The 18,271-nt window shown below is 37.8% G+C and overlaps 1 protein-coding gene across 5 annotated transcripts; it reads right to left on the bottom strand.

Annotated features, from left to right (window-relative positions):
* Window positions 1-1,115: 1,115 nt before the first annotated feature.
* LOC128858993 (LIM domain kinase 1) lies at window positions 1,116-15,825 on the bottom strand. Of its 5 annotated transcripts, none has more exons than XM_054095632.1 (7): window positions 15,716-15,825; window positions 14,264-15,059; window positions 12,341-12,430; window positions 5,936-7,388; window positions 5,715-5,869; window positions 3,681-5,629; window positions 1,116-2,025 (listed from the first exon to the last, which is right to left on the bottom strand). In XM_054095632.1, exons 1-7 carry the CDS (start codon window positions 15,735-15,737, stop codon window positions 1,706-1,708), a joined length of 4,785 nt encoding a protein of 1,594 aa, XP_053951607.1. In that variant the 5' UTR covers window positions 15,738-15,825; the 3' UTR covers window positions 1,116-1,705. The 5 variants fall into 5 exon arrangements, with proteins under 5 accessions (XP_053951607.1, XP_053951605.1, XP_053951604.1 ...); XM_054095630.1 differs by lacking the exon at window positions 15,716-15,825 and adding an exon at window positions 15,512-15,690; XM_054095629.1 differs by lacking the exon at window positions 15,716-15,825 and adding an exon at window positions 15,133-15,340.
* Between the last annotated feature and the right edge of the window lie 2,446 nt (window positions 15,826-18,271).

Genomic DNA, 18,271 nt, shown 5'->3' with positions numbered 1-18,271 from the left:
TAAAAAAAAATATTTTGAAAAAATATTTAAAAAAAATTATTAAAAAGAAATTAATAAAAAAAATAAAAATTTTTGCTTTTTGAATTAAAAAAAAATGTAAAAAAAATATTTAAAAAAATGTTAAAAAATATATATTCGTCTATAATACGTTTTAGTTTTATATTTTAAATACTGTTAATGCGCTTAAAATATGAATTTAAGTTTTTATTTTCTTTATTCTTAAAAAAATACGCTAATGCTAAAATAGAGTTAATACGAGATGTAAAAAAAATGTAGTAGTTTTTTAAGTCTTTATATGTTTTTAATAAAAAAATAAAAATTCTGACAAAACCAAAGTGATAAAAAACTGTGCGATATGAAATATTAATCAAATATCAAAAAAAAATTAAAGCATTTTAGAAAGTTATTTAATAAATATCCAGCACAAAAGTGAGAGTAAGTAGCCGAAAATTCAAGTTGAAATGGCTTTTGACAATTTTTAGTGCTACTTCAGTTACATAACCTCAAATTAACAACTCCGCGTAATTGCTTATAAGACTTTCATGCGTTTTCGTATTAATGACAATAATTTTAGGCATTTATTTATGCCTTTATTTGATTACCTTTAATAATAGACTTTAGTATGTGCGCTTCCAAATCGTATTTAGAATAACTTTTTGCGCTAAGTTTTGTTTTTAGAACTATTTTCGTTTACTCAGAATGGCACTCTAGTGTAGGTGGTTGGCGGTACATTAAGGAAAATCAAATGTCTACATCTCATATTTTACATACTTCATTAAAAAACTCGTAGCAGCAAGTCGCTTTGCAGTTGGAAGCAAATAAAAAGCACGAAAATTTAGTGGCAATTTTAGTGTAACTGTTTTTTAGTAAAGTGTTTTTTTAGTACATGTCGTCAAGTATTTAGTATTTAGTATTTTGTGAGGTAGTGAATATATTTTTTTATAATTGTTTGTATGTTTTCCTAGCATTTTCGTATAAATTTGTAAAGCGAAAAGTTAAGAAACGCTTACTTGATTTAGTACTTTCTGCACGTCGTCTTTCATTTCGCCATTACTCGCATTTTTTTTTTGTTTTGTTTTTCCTTAGTACATTGGTTAATTAAAAAGCAGTTTGCGTAATATTCCTACGTATTTTTTGTATTTAGGCACTTTTCCCATTAACAATTAAGTGTTAATAATTTTTTTAGTTTTACAGTTTTTACTTTTTTGTTTAGTAAATTAAAATTGTTTAATAAAGTTTCAACTTTTACATGCATCGTTTGGCGCTCGCATTGCGGTCGTGTCGAAATAATGACCTGCGCTCACACATTTGAAAAAACATACAATATTTAAATTTTTCTTGCGCTCATCTTAATGTGATTTCGTCTTTTTATGCTTTCTCTTAAACCTAACCTATTTTTATTTCTTTACTAGTCTCTAATAATTGCATTCAATTTGCGCTCTGGCATTATTCGATTATTCAGTTGATTTATCGGTGAGCAATAATCTCAAAAAAAAAGCAAAGAAGGTAAATAATAATTTTTTCTACACTTTCCCCCCTTCAATGGCTATTGTGGCTTCAACAAGCTCTTCGTTTCATTTCGTTTTCTTATAGTAAAATTCGCTTTATTCTTATTATCTTATTCATTGCTTTCTTGCTTTCGCTCGACTTGCGTCAGGGTTAGTCTATTTGTGTAGTTTTTTTTTTCTTTTTTCAAAATATTAGCTCAATACCGCGTGGATAATTGCTTGCGCTTACGCCGTTCCAGCTGTAGCGCCTGTTCAGCGTTGTTGTTTGCTGTGTTTGCCGCCGCCACCGTCGCCGTACTGTTCACGACTGTAGCTTTCATATCGCTGACTTTCTTCGCCTTTTGATCGGTAAGCTTTGCATTGAGGCGATGCACTTTCTCGGGGCTGAGTATGGTGAGCCTTGTTGTACTTTTGGCGCCGGCGACATGCGCGGCAGGAGTGGTTGTTGCATAGTTACTGTGCTGATTACTACTGTTGGCATGGCTTTGACGCAGGCGTGGCTGTTGTGTTGCTGGTGCTGGAATAGTTTGAAGACATAAATAGCATAGAATATTTATTTGAAGATTTATTGGGATATATTTATGGAAAAGATGCATATTCACTTTTAGTTTAAGAAGCAGAAATAGTGGCTTAAAAAAAATTAAAAAAAAAATTTAAAAAAATTTTTTTTAAAAAATTAAAAAAAAAATTAAAAAAAAAATTAAAAAAAAAAAAACACTATAGAACAAAAACAAAACACAAACTAAAACAACACTTAAAAACCAAAAAACCCAAAGAAACAAAACAAAAACACTAAAAAACAACTTAAAAAAATTCTTTTAAATATAAAAAAATTTTAAAACGAATAAAAAAATATAAAAACAAATAAAAATATATAAAAACGCTACAAAAAATAATATAAAAAAACTATAAAGGAATAAAAAAAAACTAAAAACAAAAATAAAAAGACCAAAAAAAAATTGAATGAAAGCCCCATAATTTCTTAGCTAAATTAGGAAACCTCTTTGCTAATCCAAATATAAAATTTCATTTCAATAAACAATATATGTACATACAGGTGGCACAAAATTAATCATAACTTTTTTTTATAACTTTAACTAAATTAAAAAAAATGGTTTTGAATGATTGGAAATCATCATTTTGGCCTGACTAAAAACAAACGATCCAAAAAAACCAAAAAAATCTGTTTTAGTTTAGACAAAAAATAAAAAATTTTTATCAAAAAAATTCACTAAAACCGCAATAATTTCTTAATAAAATTAAGAAACTACTTTGGTAAACAAAATATCGAATTTCATTTCAATAACGCAATATACAAGGTGGCACGAAATTAATAATTATTTTTTTATAACTTTTTTACTAAATAAAAACAAAAACAATTTTGAGTGATGGAAATTTTTATTTTGACCTGACTAAAAACAAAACTAAAAAAACTAAAAAAAAACTTAAAAAAAATTTTTAAATGATAAAAAATTCACTAAAATTTCTTAACAAAATTGGAAAAACACTTTGGTACTCAAAATACATATAAAATTGCATTTGAATAACGCAATATACAAGGTGGTGCAAAATGAATCATTAATTTTTTTTCATAACTTTTGTACTAATAAAAAAAACCGATTTGAGTGATGCAAATCTTTACTTTGACCTGCCTCAAAACAAAACTAAAAAACTAACCTAAAAAATATAAAAAAACTAAAATAACTAAAAAAAAAATTAAAATAAAAAAATTGAACTAGAAAAAGAAATTTATAAACTAAAAAATTAACCAAAATCCCCGGTTTTGAGTGACAGATATCTTTATTTTGACCTTTACGCGCTCTTTAGCCTGTCTGTTTGTATACTGCAGCTGAACGGCGTCATTTGCAAAAATTGTAAATCTTTCGATAGAGTGATTAATTTTGCGCCACCTTGTATAAGCATTTTTACAAAGAATTTTTTCAGAACTATAACTTTATAAGACATATTTATGCTTAACGCTGCAGCGAAATCTTAGCAGTTTTCAAAGACATTTTCGTCACTATGACTGAAATAACACACGTATGTATGTAGGGTTGACCAAGAGCTCAGTTCAAAGGTTTTCGAACGCAGCCAGAGAAAAAGTTCGAAAATTAATATAATTCTAGTATTCGACTAAAAAGTTCAACAATTTTCCAATAGCGCCTCACTCACCTGAGTTTTGCACTTCTTGTCTGCTCGCCAGTCGACGCGCATCGCTGGCCTTTGTGGGTGAAAGTGTGCGCCGTTGCGTCGTTTCACGTGCCGACGTCGTCGCCACCGATAACGCAGTTGACGACTTCGCTGAGCTGCGCAAACCAAAAATACGAGCAGCAGGACTTTTACTTGTAGGCGTCGTCTTCTCGGGCTTCTCTAGCTCCCAACGTTGTTCATTTGTACTCTCTTTGCCGCTATTGAGGCGGCGATTCTTTTTCGGCGTTGTTTCCACCGTCGACGCCGTTGTGGCAGTTGGCACCACCATCGATGTGGCTTGCCGCGCGGCCACATTCGCCTCTTCCTCCGTTTGCGCTTCATTGAGGTAACTACGGAATGTGCTAACTGGACGTTTGGGGGACTTCGCGCGCTTACCACTGCCGCCTGCACTGATTTTATCTTTACGCGCGGTCACTGGTGTTGACGCTGTCATGGGCGGCAGGCTACTGTGTAGATTTTCCAACGATTCAGAGTGCGGCGTATACAGTTCGACTGGCTTAGACGGTTGCTTGCGGCCGAAAATAGGCGTTTGATTGATGCGATAGGTGGTGGCACTACTGCTGAGGACGCCAACACTCTGCCCGGGCAGGCGCGCATGCTCGCTGGACGGTGTGCCGACCGGCGTAGAAGCAGCACTGGCCGCTTCCAGGCGCTGGAACATTTTCAATGCCTCCGGTGGCGTTTTGTATACATTTTCGCTTACGCTTGTAGGATCTGTGGGGCTCGTAACGTTAGAGCGTGAGGCACGCGATTTGAAGAAGGTTTTCATTGAGTTCTGCGAATTACTAAAATTGCGCCGATTTGCCGCATCAAGTGTTTCGAATTTATTGCGACACAAATTTAATTTAGTACGTATATCATCGAGTGCAGTTTTGTATGATTTCGCGGCGATCTTTTTCTGAATTTGCTGCATAGTGCTCAGAGTCGCGGCATCGACCACTTCACTGGCGACTGGTGAGCTGGCGGTACTGGATGAGGGTGCATCCGCAGCAGGTAATTGCGCGCGATTCGGTAGCTCGTCACTCAACTGCATTTCAGTGTCTAACGTCAAAAGCGCTGCTTGTTTTAGCACTTCTTTGACCAACTCGTCACCGCCGCTTTGTACTTCCTCGGAATCTTCTTCGCTTAAAACCGCTGGCCGCTTTATTGAATGCGCAACAGGCATTTCACTCTCCATTGTCTTCATATCATTAGGCGCATTTATCTCGAGATAGTTGAGGCTCGTGTCGCAGCTGGAGTCAAAATCTGAGCAATAGTTCAAATCTTTGACATTATTCAGACGCAAATCACCATCGCGATTGATGTCCAACAGAAACCCTTTCTCCCCATATGGCCTACTTTTCTTTGCACCACCATTGCAGCTGTTTAGTGGGGCTACGCCACGCGCGCCGTTTTGTAATGTTTGTTTTACCGCTTCCAATACGCGATCGGTACACTTGTTTTCCGGCGTCAAACCGCGTTGCTGTGCGGCATGCATGAGCCGCTGACGGCGGCGCGCGCGCATGCTATCTCTTATGCGCTCCCCAGTAGGAGAGAAATCTTTGCCCAAGTGCGGCGATTTCGGCATTTCACTGCGTAATATAACCGCATTCTCCTTGCCTTCCATTTTTGAGGAGTCATTGAAATCGGTTTCCTCCTTCAGGCTTTGGTCGCTTATAGTCGGTTGTGTCACAGCAACAACGGGTGTCTCAGCTTTAGGTGGCGTTTGTTTACGTTGCTTTCCCAAATCGTCCAGATCATCGCGGCTACGATTTGACTTGGGTGTGAGCATGGCATCTGGCGTGCTGCTGACGCTTATGGTACCCTGGTAGTTTTCGATATCGTACAGCAGCTCGGCGGGCAGCAGCTGATTAACGGCAATGGAAGCCGTCAGGCTTTCCAACCAAATTTCGAGTATTTCGAAGGACGGTCTAGAGCGATTAAGGAAAATTCGAATTGTTTTTTTTTTTTTTTTTTTTTTTTTTTTTTTTTTTTTTACTAAGTAGTGACACTCACCTTTTATCGGGATTGAGATCACAGCAAAGAAAGGCGATTTTAAAAAATGCATCTGGGCACTGTTGGCAAAATTTCTCGCGGAACACTTTCTGATTCAAGCCGAAATCGGAGGTGCGCGGCAGGAAATCTGGATCGGCTTGAACGCGTCCAATTATCTGTTAACATTACAAAATAGAAATACGATTTTTATATTTTTTTTTTGTGAATTCACGTTTGCTCACCTCGCACAGCACAATGCCAAACGAGAACACATCCACCTTCTCGTCGTACTTCAGTCCTTTCATCATTTCCGGCGCCATCCAGTATGGATTGCCCACGACCGTGTAACGCTGCCTCCGCTGTCGACTCTTGCTGCGCCCCAGTGTGCCGTTTGGACTCAGGCAAGCGCCGCCTGACCAGCGCTCACTGCTGCTATTGCTAGTCAGCGTTCCACCAGGCCCCACAACTGCGCCGCTACCCGCGCTATAGTAAGGCGCTGTGATGATACGCGCCAACCCAAAGTCAGCCACTATCACCGACTTGTCCTCGCGCACAAGACAATTTAACGAATTCAGGTCGCGATGTATAATATTCATGCGGTGCAAATAGCTCATGCCACAGGCAATATCCTTGGCGAATGAGACGCGCTGCGGCCACGTCAACGGCAACCCGGAGTCGTGTATGAGCTCCTTGAGCGAACCCCCTGCTATGTACTCAGTGACCAAATGCAACTTTTTGTCCTTATAGAGCACGCCAATAAAGCGCAGCACATTTTTGTGATGCAACGAACGCAACACCGCAACTTCTTTGAGGAAATTACGCTGCGCTTCTTCGTCGACGCGGTACAGTTCCTTGAGCACCATCACCTCTTTGGTGAGGCGATGTGTCACCTTGTACACTTGACCAAAGAAGCCCTTTCCGAGTAGTTCGCCCAAGACAAGGTCGGATGCGCGAAAGATACGTTGAGGTTTGGGTTCTACGCGAAAAGATTTGGTGCGTGACAAATCATAGATTTGTTCAGCGGGCGCATGTTGTTCATCTAAAAGTTTGGACATGCTCGAACAGCGTTCCTTTTCACGCAAACGCATACCCAGCTGTGTAGAGTCAGTCGAAATTGCGGCACCGCTACCAATCGCAGTAACGCAGCCTCCGGTACTAACTACGCAAGTGGCGGTGGGGCCTATGGAATGTGTGGAACCAGTATGTGTCAATGGTGATTGATCACTACCAATCATATTCATATTCTTGCATTTCCGCAACTGGCGTGTCTTTGTGCCGCTTATATAGCCCTCATCCTTCCGCTTATATATACGCTCTTTATCCTGCTTGGTGAGGCGTGTGGGTGAGCTGCCGCCACTGCCGCAATCGCTGCTGTTGCTCTGCGGTGCGATTGTGCTGGTGCTTGTGCTGCCAGTGAGCGACTCTGTTACGCTGCGACGTCCGTAAACTTCAATGCTTGATGCGGATGTGGCCAATGGCGGTAAATCACCGTACGATGTAATCCGATGGAGCATGTCGGCTTGGCTGCAGCTGCGACACACCTGCACAGGATCGTGCTCGACCGTGAGCTGGAGAATTTTCTCTGTACTACGTATCAATTTGTCGATGTGTTCGATCGAGGAGTCGTTGACTGGTGTGCCGTTTACTTCCAATATACGATCGCCAATGTGTAGGTTGGCTAAGTTTACGTCAATTCTGGCGAAGCATAAGAGTTGAGAAGAAAAAGAGGTAAAAAGAACAAATTTTTATTTTTTATAATTTTAATTATTTTTTTTATTATTAGTACCTAACGTGAAAAATGGATTTCGAAAAGCAGAGAAAGCATTAAAGACTTTTTGTGGGTTGGTGCGTGATTACCATTCGGAATTCACAGAGAGGTCGTTGGTTCGAATCTCGGTGAAAGCAAAATTAATAAAAATATTTTTCTAATAGCGGTCGCCCCTCGGCAGGCAATGGCAAACCTCCGAGTGTATTTCTGCCATGAAAAAGCTCCTCATAAAAATATCTGCCGTTCGGAGTCGGCTTGAAATTGTAGGTCCCTCCATTTGTAGAACACCATCAAGACGCACACCACAAATAGGAGGAGCAGCTTGGCCAAACACCCAAAAAAAAGGGTGTACGCGTGTACATATATATATATATACAGTAGGGAGCAAAAGTGTTTCCATAGTTGACATTCTCAACTTTGTGGGCCAATAAAATGCAAACGAAAGAAGCAAATCAAAAAAAACTTTTTGTAATAATAATATGTCTTTAATTCTTAACAAATTGGCGTATATGATAAAAACAAAACAGAATATTCAAACAAAAAAAACCAAAACAACTTGCATGTGTACAATTTTGCACCTTTAGTGAACAAAATGAAATATGATAAGAAATTAATATTTTGTCCACAGACCCTTATTAGCTATTACACCTTTTATTCAGTTTGGCATACTCTCGGCCAACTTCTCTATGTTTTCTTTTGGAATTCGGTTCCACTCCAGTTCTACACGCTTCCAAAGATCGTCTAGGTTGGATGGCGCTGATTGATATTGCTCGAGCCGTCGCTTCACGATTGGCCACAGGTTCTCAATCGGATTGAGGTCGGGACTTTGAGCTGGCCACTCCATCAACTTAAAATTTTGGCTTTTTAACCATTCGCGGACAATTTTGGCAGTGTGCTTCGGGTCCCCATCTTGTTGAAAAGTAATTTCCTCTTCGGGATATGCACACTTGTCCAGAAAATTTGATAGTTGGGTTTGCAAAATATTGAGGTAGTCTTCTAACATTATACCATCAATTTTTTGTAATGGTCCAATGTGCCACTAAGTAAAGCATCCCCAAACTTTGACATTGCCTCCTCCATGCGTGACGGTTTGCTTCACATGGTGTTTTTGAAGCTTGTCGCCGGGCCTATGTCAATAGTATTGCTTGCCATCCGACTGAAAATGGTTGAACTTGGATTCATCTGACCAGATAACACGTTTCCAGTCATCTAGAGTCCAGTTTCTGTGTTCCCGGGCAAATTTCAATCGAGCCTTGACATTCTTCTCGGATAGAGCTGGTTTATTTTTTTTCACCCTTGCCACATATCCAATCTTAGCCAGTGCTCTTCTAGCTGTCCAACGACTCACGTCTTTTCCTATGTCCATAGATGCCTTCTTTTGTGTTAGGAACTTATCAGATCTCATTTTCGACATCATTAGTCTGGCGTCAGAGTCTTTTAAGAGGCGTTTACGGCCTTTAATAATGTTTTTGGGAGCAACATTTCGTCTTTTTTGGACCTTGGACACCGCTGAATGGGAAATCTTAAGCTGATCTGCAATAGCACGAGTCGAACAGCTACTTTCAGTTAGGCTAATAATACTATTTTCGACATCAGACGAAAGCTTCTTCATTTTTTCGCGGTACTTTATAGACTAATTGCTAAAATCAACAAATCTGTTTCGAATAATAAGAAACACGTGATTTTCTGGATCATATAAGCGAATAATGAACAAACAAAACATATAATGGTAAAACTTCATGTCTATTACTGAAAAGAGAATTAAGAAATCAAACAAAAGTAAGAATAACGGAAGGTGCAAAATTGTACACATGGGAGTTGTTTTGGTTTTTTTTGTTTGAATATTTTACTGATTCTGTTTTGTTTTTATCATATACCGCAATTTGTTGAGGTTTAAAGACATATTATTACAACAAAAAGTTTTTTTGATATGCTTCATTCGTTTGCACTTTATTGGCCCACAAAGTTGATGTTAACTATGGAAACACTTTTGCTCCCTACTTTATATATATATAAAAGACTAGAATTAATACCTGGGCCAGGGCTATCACTTCAATAGCATACCTAAACATTTATGGCAATAACAACAATACCGGCAGATAAGATTCTGATCTAGACGTTCCCACGACAGTCGGTCCTTCGTAACCAGAACGGCCCGGATTTATATCCGGCCAAGGACTGTCACTTCAACAGCATTCCCCGTATATGTATGGAGAATGTTTATGCTGCTACAACAACAACATACTGATCTAGAGAACTAAAATTTTTGTGATTAATTTCCCGTTTTTACTGCTGTAATTGCTTGTGGCCTTCTGAGCGCATGGGAACAAGAATACGACTCGCAAGCCTTTGCACTTAATTGTTGTAGCCTTGTGCTTATATGGACCTATGAAAATCTTCTATTGTTTGGGATGTAGAGGAGCTCGATTATATTGTTTACCGTTAGGGCATTTAACATCTTTACTTATTTACTTAAAAGGCACTGCAACATACGTCAGTTTTGGACGCATCTAAAACATTGCGCCATCTAGCTCGGTTGGCTGCTTGCTGGCGCAAGTTGGTGACACCAAGTGCTGCCAAAGTATGCCTCACTTGGTCGGCCCAACGTAGATTACGTCTTCCTCTTCCTCGTCGTCCGCCAGTGGGTTCCCTCTCGGAGGACTGCCCTGCCGGAGCAATTTCATTCATCCTCGACACCTGGCCAAACCAGCGCAGCCGCTGTATTTTAAGGGGTTATACGCAGTTATGACTTTCAAAAAAAATCGATTTTTTTTATTGCATTTTTGTAATGTACATATATTCAAAAGTATACGCACGAAATTTGAAGTAGATCTAAGCAATACTTTCGGAGTTATACCTAAATATGTAGAGATGCCTCGGCTCGTTTTAAGGTAGGTATTGCAACTTTAAACGTGTTTTTTTCAAAACGGCATTTTTCAAGTCGGTGTACACGATATCTCGAAAACGGCTTGTTTGATCGGTCAACCGTTTTAGCTCAATCTTTAAAGATACATTTTCTAGTAATTAATCGTTCCTTTTGTAAATCTGATACTTATTTTCCATTTTATAATCAATTTACGGCCAAATTTTAACGTAAAAATCGAAATCATTTCTTTTAAAATCTGCCATTTTGTGAAAATTCACTATTTTGATTAGCCGAACGATTAATTACTAGATAATCTAATATATTAACAAAATTTGTTTGGTTTTTTGATTTCAGATAATCCAATCCTAAGTTACGATGTACACCGTAAATCGTCTTTTTTAAAGGAGGTTCCAGAAATCGCCTGCAGCGCGCTCTATAATCAACAATTTCATAAATAAAAAGTTTTGTTACGTTCTTGAAGGATGCTTTTATAACCGTCAAAAATTTTCAAATTAAAATATTCTGAAGTTTCTTCAGGATAAATCCTTGACAACCCGTCTTTTATTTGCTTCATACTGCGTATAACCCCTTAATACACTTCACCATGCCCAAGTCTCGGTTTAGCTCATACAGCTCGTTATTTCATCGGATACGGAACTATTTGTCGCCTACGCAAAGAGTACCAAAGATTTTTCGGAGAAATTTTTTCTCGAACGCTCCCAGTGCACTCTCATCAGTTGTCCTGATCGTCCAAGCTTCTGCGCCGTTTTCGTTTTTCGAGGGATCTACTTCTCAATTGCTTACTGAGCGTAGAGTAACAGCTGTTGGCAAGAGTTACCTTCGTTTAATCTCTATGCTGACGTCGTTCTATCCGTTAACACTGGTACCTAGATAAGCAAAATCCTTGACCACTTCAAATTCACGGTTGCCAACAGTGACATCTTGCCATAGACACGAGGACTCTTTGTAGGTTGACAGCCGGTAGTTTGTTTTACTCTCATTCTCCGCAAGACCCACTTTTTCTGCTTCCGACGCGGTTGTTCAAACCGACAACATCAATATCGTCAGCAAACATCAACAGCACGACACTTTTGTAGTAGATAACGCCAAAGCGGTTCAACGCAGCAGCACGAATAATTTTTCCAGTATGAGATTAAAGAAATCACACAAAAGGGATTCGTTTTGTTGCTGCTGTTGTAGCAGGAATCGTTTTTTCTGAAACCCCGCTTGGTGCTGAATGACTCGAAGAGGTCCTTTCTGATCCCGACGAAGCTTACCGTAGCGCTCTACGTCATTTTACACAGCCGTATAAGTTTTGCGGGGATACCAAACATCTTTACACGCTTAAAAAGTGCTGATAATTTTAGTTTATGTTGCAGTAATGACTCCATTGAATTAAATAATAGACTTGGAATAAATTTAAGAAGCGGATATGTAACCTTAATAAACTGAGATTAAAGAATTCTGCTAAATTTTGATGTATACTCAGTCTCACTTACTGGGTTCTTCCCCTTAAAGCGAACTAAAGAGCGGTTCTACAGGGGAAATTGAATTTCATGGAAATTGAACAAGAGTATGTACAAATAATTTAAAAAAAAACATTCAGTATTGTTACTTATAGGAGTGATAAGAACTCTACCGCAACTTCTAGGAAGAGCTACGAGACGTAATAACACATTTTGAGTTCAATTGGAAATTCACAAAAATAACAGAATCACGGAACGTATTCTAAGGCCAATCATCTACGGAACGTATTCTAAACGCTGAATCAGCACTTAAAACAAAAAAAAACAAAAAACAACAACGACAAAGGAAACTAAAAGGAATATGAAGCCACTTCTGCAAAGTTTTCACGCCATAGTTGAAGCGCAGTATTAAATTCCTTAAATAATTCAAAATTGCTATAACACCCAACGAAATCCAAATGTCACTGCATAGGTACCTAAAAATAGCATTTAATATTAGTATTTAAAATCAATGAACTTTGAAATAGTAAAAGGCATTTTAATTTACCTATAATCGCTACCACAACACTGGTCAATAACCGATGTTATAAAGGAGAAAACATATTTCCCAACGCGACCATATATTCTACAAATGAATCTGCATTAGTTGGCGTATCGATGGTTGTTATATAATGGATGTTTGCGTTTAGTTATTTGGTAGACATTTAATTGGACGGTTAATTTGTAAAGGGATGATGATGCAGCAGAAGTTATTTGCGTTAAGGAAAGCAACAAGTTCATAGCAAAGCACGTTATTGCAAGCGACAGTGTGTAGAGGGGAGAGCGCATTGAGTGTGAGGGAGAGAAATATATGTAAATTAATGAATTAGTAAATGGCTTTTATTGTAGTTTTTCATAAGTATTAAATTAGTTTGAAAATTTTGCGCAATTGATTACAGTGCGTGTTGAAGGCGGTGAAGGGTATGAGCATATTTTGAGGTATACTTCGCAGCAAAAAAAAATCACATTTTTCTTAGAGCGCTTTTTTCAAATACTGTTTTTAAATTTTTTTTATTTATTTATTTTATTTTATTTTTTTATATTTTTTCCCCATTTTTTTAATTATTTTTTTTCCCTTTTTACATTTTTTTCGTGTGTTATATTAATTTGTCTCTTAATAATTTGTGCAAAAATTAAATATCCTACAAAAACAATATGACTCGCAGCACTGGCGTCGGAGGCCTTCGGCTAGCCTCTGCAAGTTGTGCGAAGAAACTTATGAATTGCTTTAAGCGATTGGGTCAAATTCGTCTTTGTTTCCGTTTTGTTTTGTAAAAATTTTTAGGTATTTTAATTCAAAGCGACGATAGCACCAAATTATTTTGTACATTTTGTACTCTTTAAAACAAAATATCCGCTAATTGCTTTATTTTCCTTATAAAACTAAGCATTAATGTTAGTGATAAGCGACGCCTTTCATTAACTTCAATCACACTCCCTCACTACCCGCACTGTTATCAATGAACACATTCTAACATAAACAGTGTCTTCCAAAAAAAAAAAAGGTTTCCAACCAAGGCCTTACTTATTTCCTGAAGTTGGTCGCAGCTGCGTACTATTCGCAAGAACTAAAAACATGAACTAATTATTTGTGCACAGCTGACCACTAACGCAACGCGATGACCGGTTATGCACACAATTGTTTGCTGCCTGTCTGCCCGCTTCGAGGTTTATCCCATTAAGCTTATCAAAGCAGAAACGCACACTACTCAAGCATTGTATGACTAATAAATTATTTTTTGCAATTGCGGCATACAAATTAAAATTAAATCCAACGTTGGTTACTGATTGGCGCCCCTTACCGAAAGTGTGGTAAGCTGATAACTCGACTACATAAGCGAACGCATTCGCATTCAATATTAAAACGAAGTGCTGCAAGCAAGCAGACAGTAACAAAACCAATTGTGGTGAGCGACGTAGGTAAAGGCGGCGAGACAATGGCAAAAAACAAAACGCTGATAAGCGTGCAGGTATGCGAATTATTTTCAATGTAAATAAGTAAATAAATAAGCGAATCATTGTCGCTCGTATTAAATGTGTTGACACTGTTGGACGCGAGTGATGAGTATTGAATACATTTTTACAAATAATTCAAGAGTCAACAGGTAAGTGAATCAACGTGAGAGCCATATCAAAATTTCTTGCAATGATTGTTTATGGCTATTTCGAGTTAACGTGCGGCAATGCTTTAAAGAGCAAGAAAACGAGTTTACAAAATTTTCATTATTATTATCCACCACTTTTAAGTATTTTTTTTTTTTTTTGATAAACTTCTCCGGTGCTAAAAATGTTTTTAACGGGTGCAAGTTTTTTAATGTTAGGAGTCACCGCGCACACAAGTAATTAGACACATAAAAAAATTTAAGCGTTGCTGAAAATAGTAAACAGCATCTAGTTAGTATCCTAACCTAAAATGTCCACCAGTACTCACTCTGATATGCGCACGGCCGGACAAATTTCGAGTGGACCGTCTAAGCGCTTGGCATGTGTGGGCGAGTGTGCACGAAATCCACCAGTACTCCCACTGCCACTGCCTAAATAATGTCGTTGCACGCTCACATTATCGACTGACAAGCGTAGACCCGGTGTCGCATCCTTCGGTATCTCCACTAGGCGTATGGAATGTATGGGTTTCGCCTTTCCGCCGAATGCATTACTGGTGCTGTTGCTGCCCGCACCACCAACACCAACGCCAGCACAGAGGGGGTCAGCTGCAGTTACAGCGCGTGTTTCTTGCTGCTTATAACAATTTCCACAATAGAGCTTTGAACGCTCGACTAACGCGTATGCTTCACCTTCACCAATGAACACAGCACATGAACTACAACAAAAGCATTCCGGATGAAATTTATGATCGCCAGCTACCATTACCGGACCAGTTATAATGGCACTACATTGTTGGCAGCATTCGCCAAAGCGTTGATAGTAATCGTCACGGCAGAAGAGTAGTCCGTCCTTTTCAAAATACCAGTTGTGCAAATGTGCATCACAAACCGAGCAACGAAAACAATCGCTGTGCCACTCTTGGCCCAATGCAATGACGAATTCTTCGTGACTAAGATGCAATGTATTTAGGCAACCGGCACAAGATGTGCTACAGCTGGGAGTGTGAGTTCCGGTTGCGGGTGCTTCTTTTTGTTGTTGTACATTCACTCGATGGTTGGAGGAGGTGGTGGTGGTTGATGTTGTAGGCGGCGAACCGGTTGCCCTAGGAATGTTTGCGGTATCTGGAAATGGGCCAAATAAAGGGAGGAAAGTTAAGTGGAGTTTGTGCTAGAAAATCATTAATGGGACACCTGCCAAAAACAACTAAATATAACGTGTTTAGTGCGCTCGGTACATATGCACTAAAGCAGGCCGACAGTTTATTTTTATTGCACATGCTATAACCCTGACCCTGAAACGGTTAAGTGGCGCCAGTCAATGCGCCAACTTCGGCTCAAATGACAACAACAAATTCACAGCAACTAACAGCAGCAATGGCATCACAACACTCCCGTTCCCTTACCGCTGATGATTCACCCATACTCCAATTTTAAGCAATTACACACACACAGTAACAAAAATAACACCAAACACGGCCAATCTAAAGTACAGCAGACGCTACCGTGTTTTACTCTCAAATAATCCCAAAACTAATATTACACAATGAACAGTTAATTTCAAATAAACTTTACACCTTTCGCATAGCATTGCACAATTTTTAAATGCTTTACTGCCGAAAATATATTCCCACCAGCCATTACATAGTGGAGCGCCCACGCAACCGAGGTGCCTCCAGTTATATAGTTGTATTCCTACTTTACTCCGAACAAATACTTTTATTTTATATTTATAACCTTGTGCAAATATTGGATCTGTTCAATCAACTTATATTATTTACCAAAATTTAAATTGTTTGCCATTTTCTGCTACGAAGCTACATTATTCTTGTCCCTCTGTTTTGTAGCTCTTTCCGTCGCAATGAATGAAGAAATAAAATTCCAGTGAAAACATTCCGAACGCATCCCAATCACAGCTTAAGCGACTGCCAACAGTGCTGCCACTTTACACTAATTGGGTTTGATCCACCACATTTTGAATCATTTTTCATTTCTACCACCGAAATAATATTTTATTATAAACCTAATTTGCCAAAATATTTCCTCGTTGAGCAGTAAATTTTTTCTTAATATTAATTTAGAAGTCATGAAAGCTTGTGAATATTATCCGTGTTCCAAGAAATAGGTAATGATCGGAATCCGGAGAAAAACTAGCACCCAAATGCAACGTTTTCTAGAAAATGTTTATTATTTACCGGTTATACATCTTCTATTAATGTTTCATCTTGAATACTGTCAACTTCTAAACTGCAAAATTATATAGAATGTATCCACATACAATTATTTTAATGATTAAGTCTAAGTTCTCATTTTCCGTGCTACCAAAACAGAAGTTTTATAACGTCATTGCCTAGGATCAAAAACAGTAAAGTCGTTTGCATGGGGAAAGGTGCTAAATATTTATTTCGAAGCAAAACATGGCAGCACTTTTTGGAGAAATATTTAAAACGTTAAAATCAGAACTCTCTCAGACTTCGGAGACATTTAGGTATGTTCAGCAGCATTATTAAAGATAACCTATACGGACAAGGCGATTTCGGTATGGCAATAACAATACCTTTATGTATTAGGTTTTTGCAATTTTGTGGTTTAAATGTAAAAATTTTTGTCGAAATGTAAGCAAACAAACAAGGCAACCACAAATAAGCAGAATATTTTCACATTGAAGCCACCTAATCGCAAGAGGAAACAAATCTGCCGAAGTCACCTTGTCCGTTTGCGCCTTAGATACGGAGGTTTTAGAGGAAAGGCGAATTCACACAAAGTGTTAACAGTGGTACAAAAACAAAATTTATATGAAACAAACAAACAATAAAAAAACATATCGCTTTGACTTCCGAATCACCTACTCCCAGGAAAATAGGTAATCAGCTGTTCTGCTTCTACCACCCTGCAAAAATTAGCTTCTTTCGGAAGGATGCATAATTTCCAAATGGATTTTCCATTTCTACAGCATATGTACTTACCCATATTAATAAAAACATATTTTCACTGAATTTTTCTAAATACTTGTATTTATTATTCACGTCATTACTTTCCCTTCTCATAAATTTTATGACTTTCTGCATTTGAACATTAAACACACATATGATTATTTGTTGGCAATACGCATAATTTGTAGTTTATATATTTTTATTATTTATTTTAATAAAAACTCTGTTTTATTTGCATTTTTAAATATTTTTAAATAAAAACTTTGTATTTCTGTATTTTACTTGGACTTCCCACAATTTCTTTTTACCATTACATTTTTTTATAGCCTAAGATTCGTATTCCTTAAATTTGATGGGTTTACATTTTTTTAATGAATTCTCGGCATGAGTTCTTATCTAAAACTGCTTAAAAATTTTAAAGCGAAATTTCAAAATCAATGAGGCTACATAATCTTTACCTTGCGCCATCGTGCAGAAACACAATTTTCATTGTACAAATTTGAGCAGAAATTCAAATTGCAAGCAATCGAATTTATTGCGGTGGAAAATATGCGGCTTGGGCTAAAAATGTCAAAGCAAGTGAGATATACCATAGTTTATTAAAGTTTTTATTTTCCCGAAATTTCCAAACTGAAATACTACTTCATATATAAAGCTTGGATCGTGTGTGGTCCGTTATACGTTGGCTTTAATAGTAGTAGTAGTGCCAGTAGTATCAGTCTTGAATAGGAAATGACTTAAGTAAAAGTGAAAGTATAAAACCTCAATTAGCTTATTTATTCTTGCACTAGTTAACGTGTATTACAGTAAATTGCCACACAACAAAAATAACGCGCTCCAGCTGTTGATCTTTTGTTATTACTACACGAAATGTGCAGAATAATTTAAGGAAGACAAAAATTTTACTGAAAACCACTTGCTAATGCTAACCACTTGTTTATTTTGCAGTACAATTTACAGTACATAGCTTCGATTGTATGGTAAATCCTGTAAGGAGAAAGACACGATTGCCACAACAACGTTGTCGGAGTGAATTGGATTTATAACCGGCAAAGAAATGGCTTTCCCCACAGTAGCATTCCCCAAAACGTGTAGGGACCGTAGGGTTTTATGCTCTGTCAGCAACAACCACACAATAACGGGTTGTGATCATTTCCCAAAAAAATCAATCAAATCCAGCAGTTCATACTTGCAATTGCTTTGTGATTTCATCTCCTATGATCCATTTCTATTTAAAAATTGCTTTTTAAAATCACCATAGAGTTCTAACTATTTTGCAAACCATGCAATCTTCTATAATTTAAGATTGTTGCTACACGTCCAACAGGGCTTATTCGCTGCCTTTGCCCTACTTAATCCACACCTGTTTCACCACTGATTTATTAAATGAATACAAATTTGCCA

Source organism: Anastrepha ludens, chromosome 3 (assembly GCF_028408465.1).
Source record: "Anastrepha ludens isolate Willacy chromosome 3, idAnaLude1.1, whole genome shotgun sequence".
NCBI lineage: Eukaryota > Metazoa > Arthropoda > Insecta > Diptera > Tephritidae > Anastrepha > Anastrepha ludens.
This window is presented reverse-complemented; position numbering and strand designations above follow the sequence as displayed.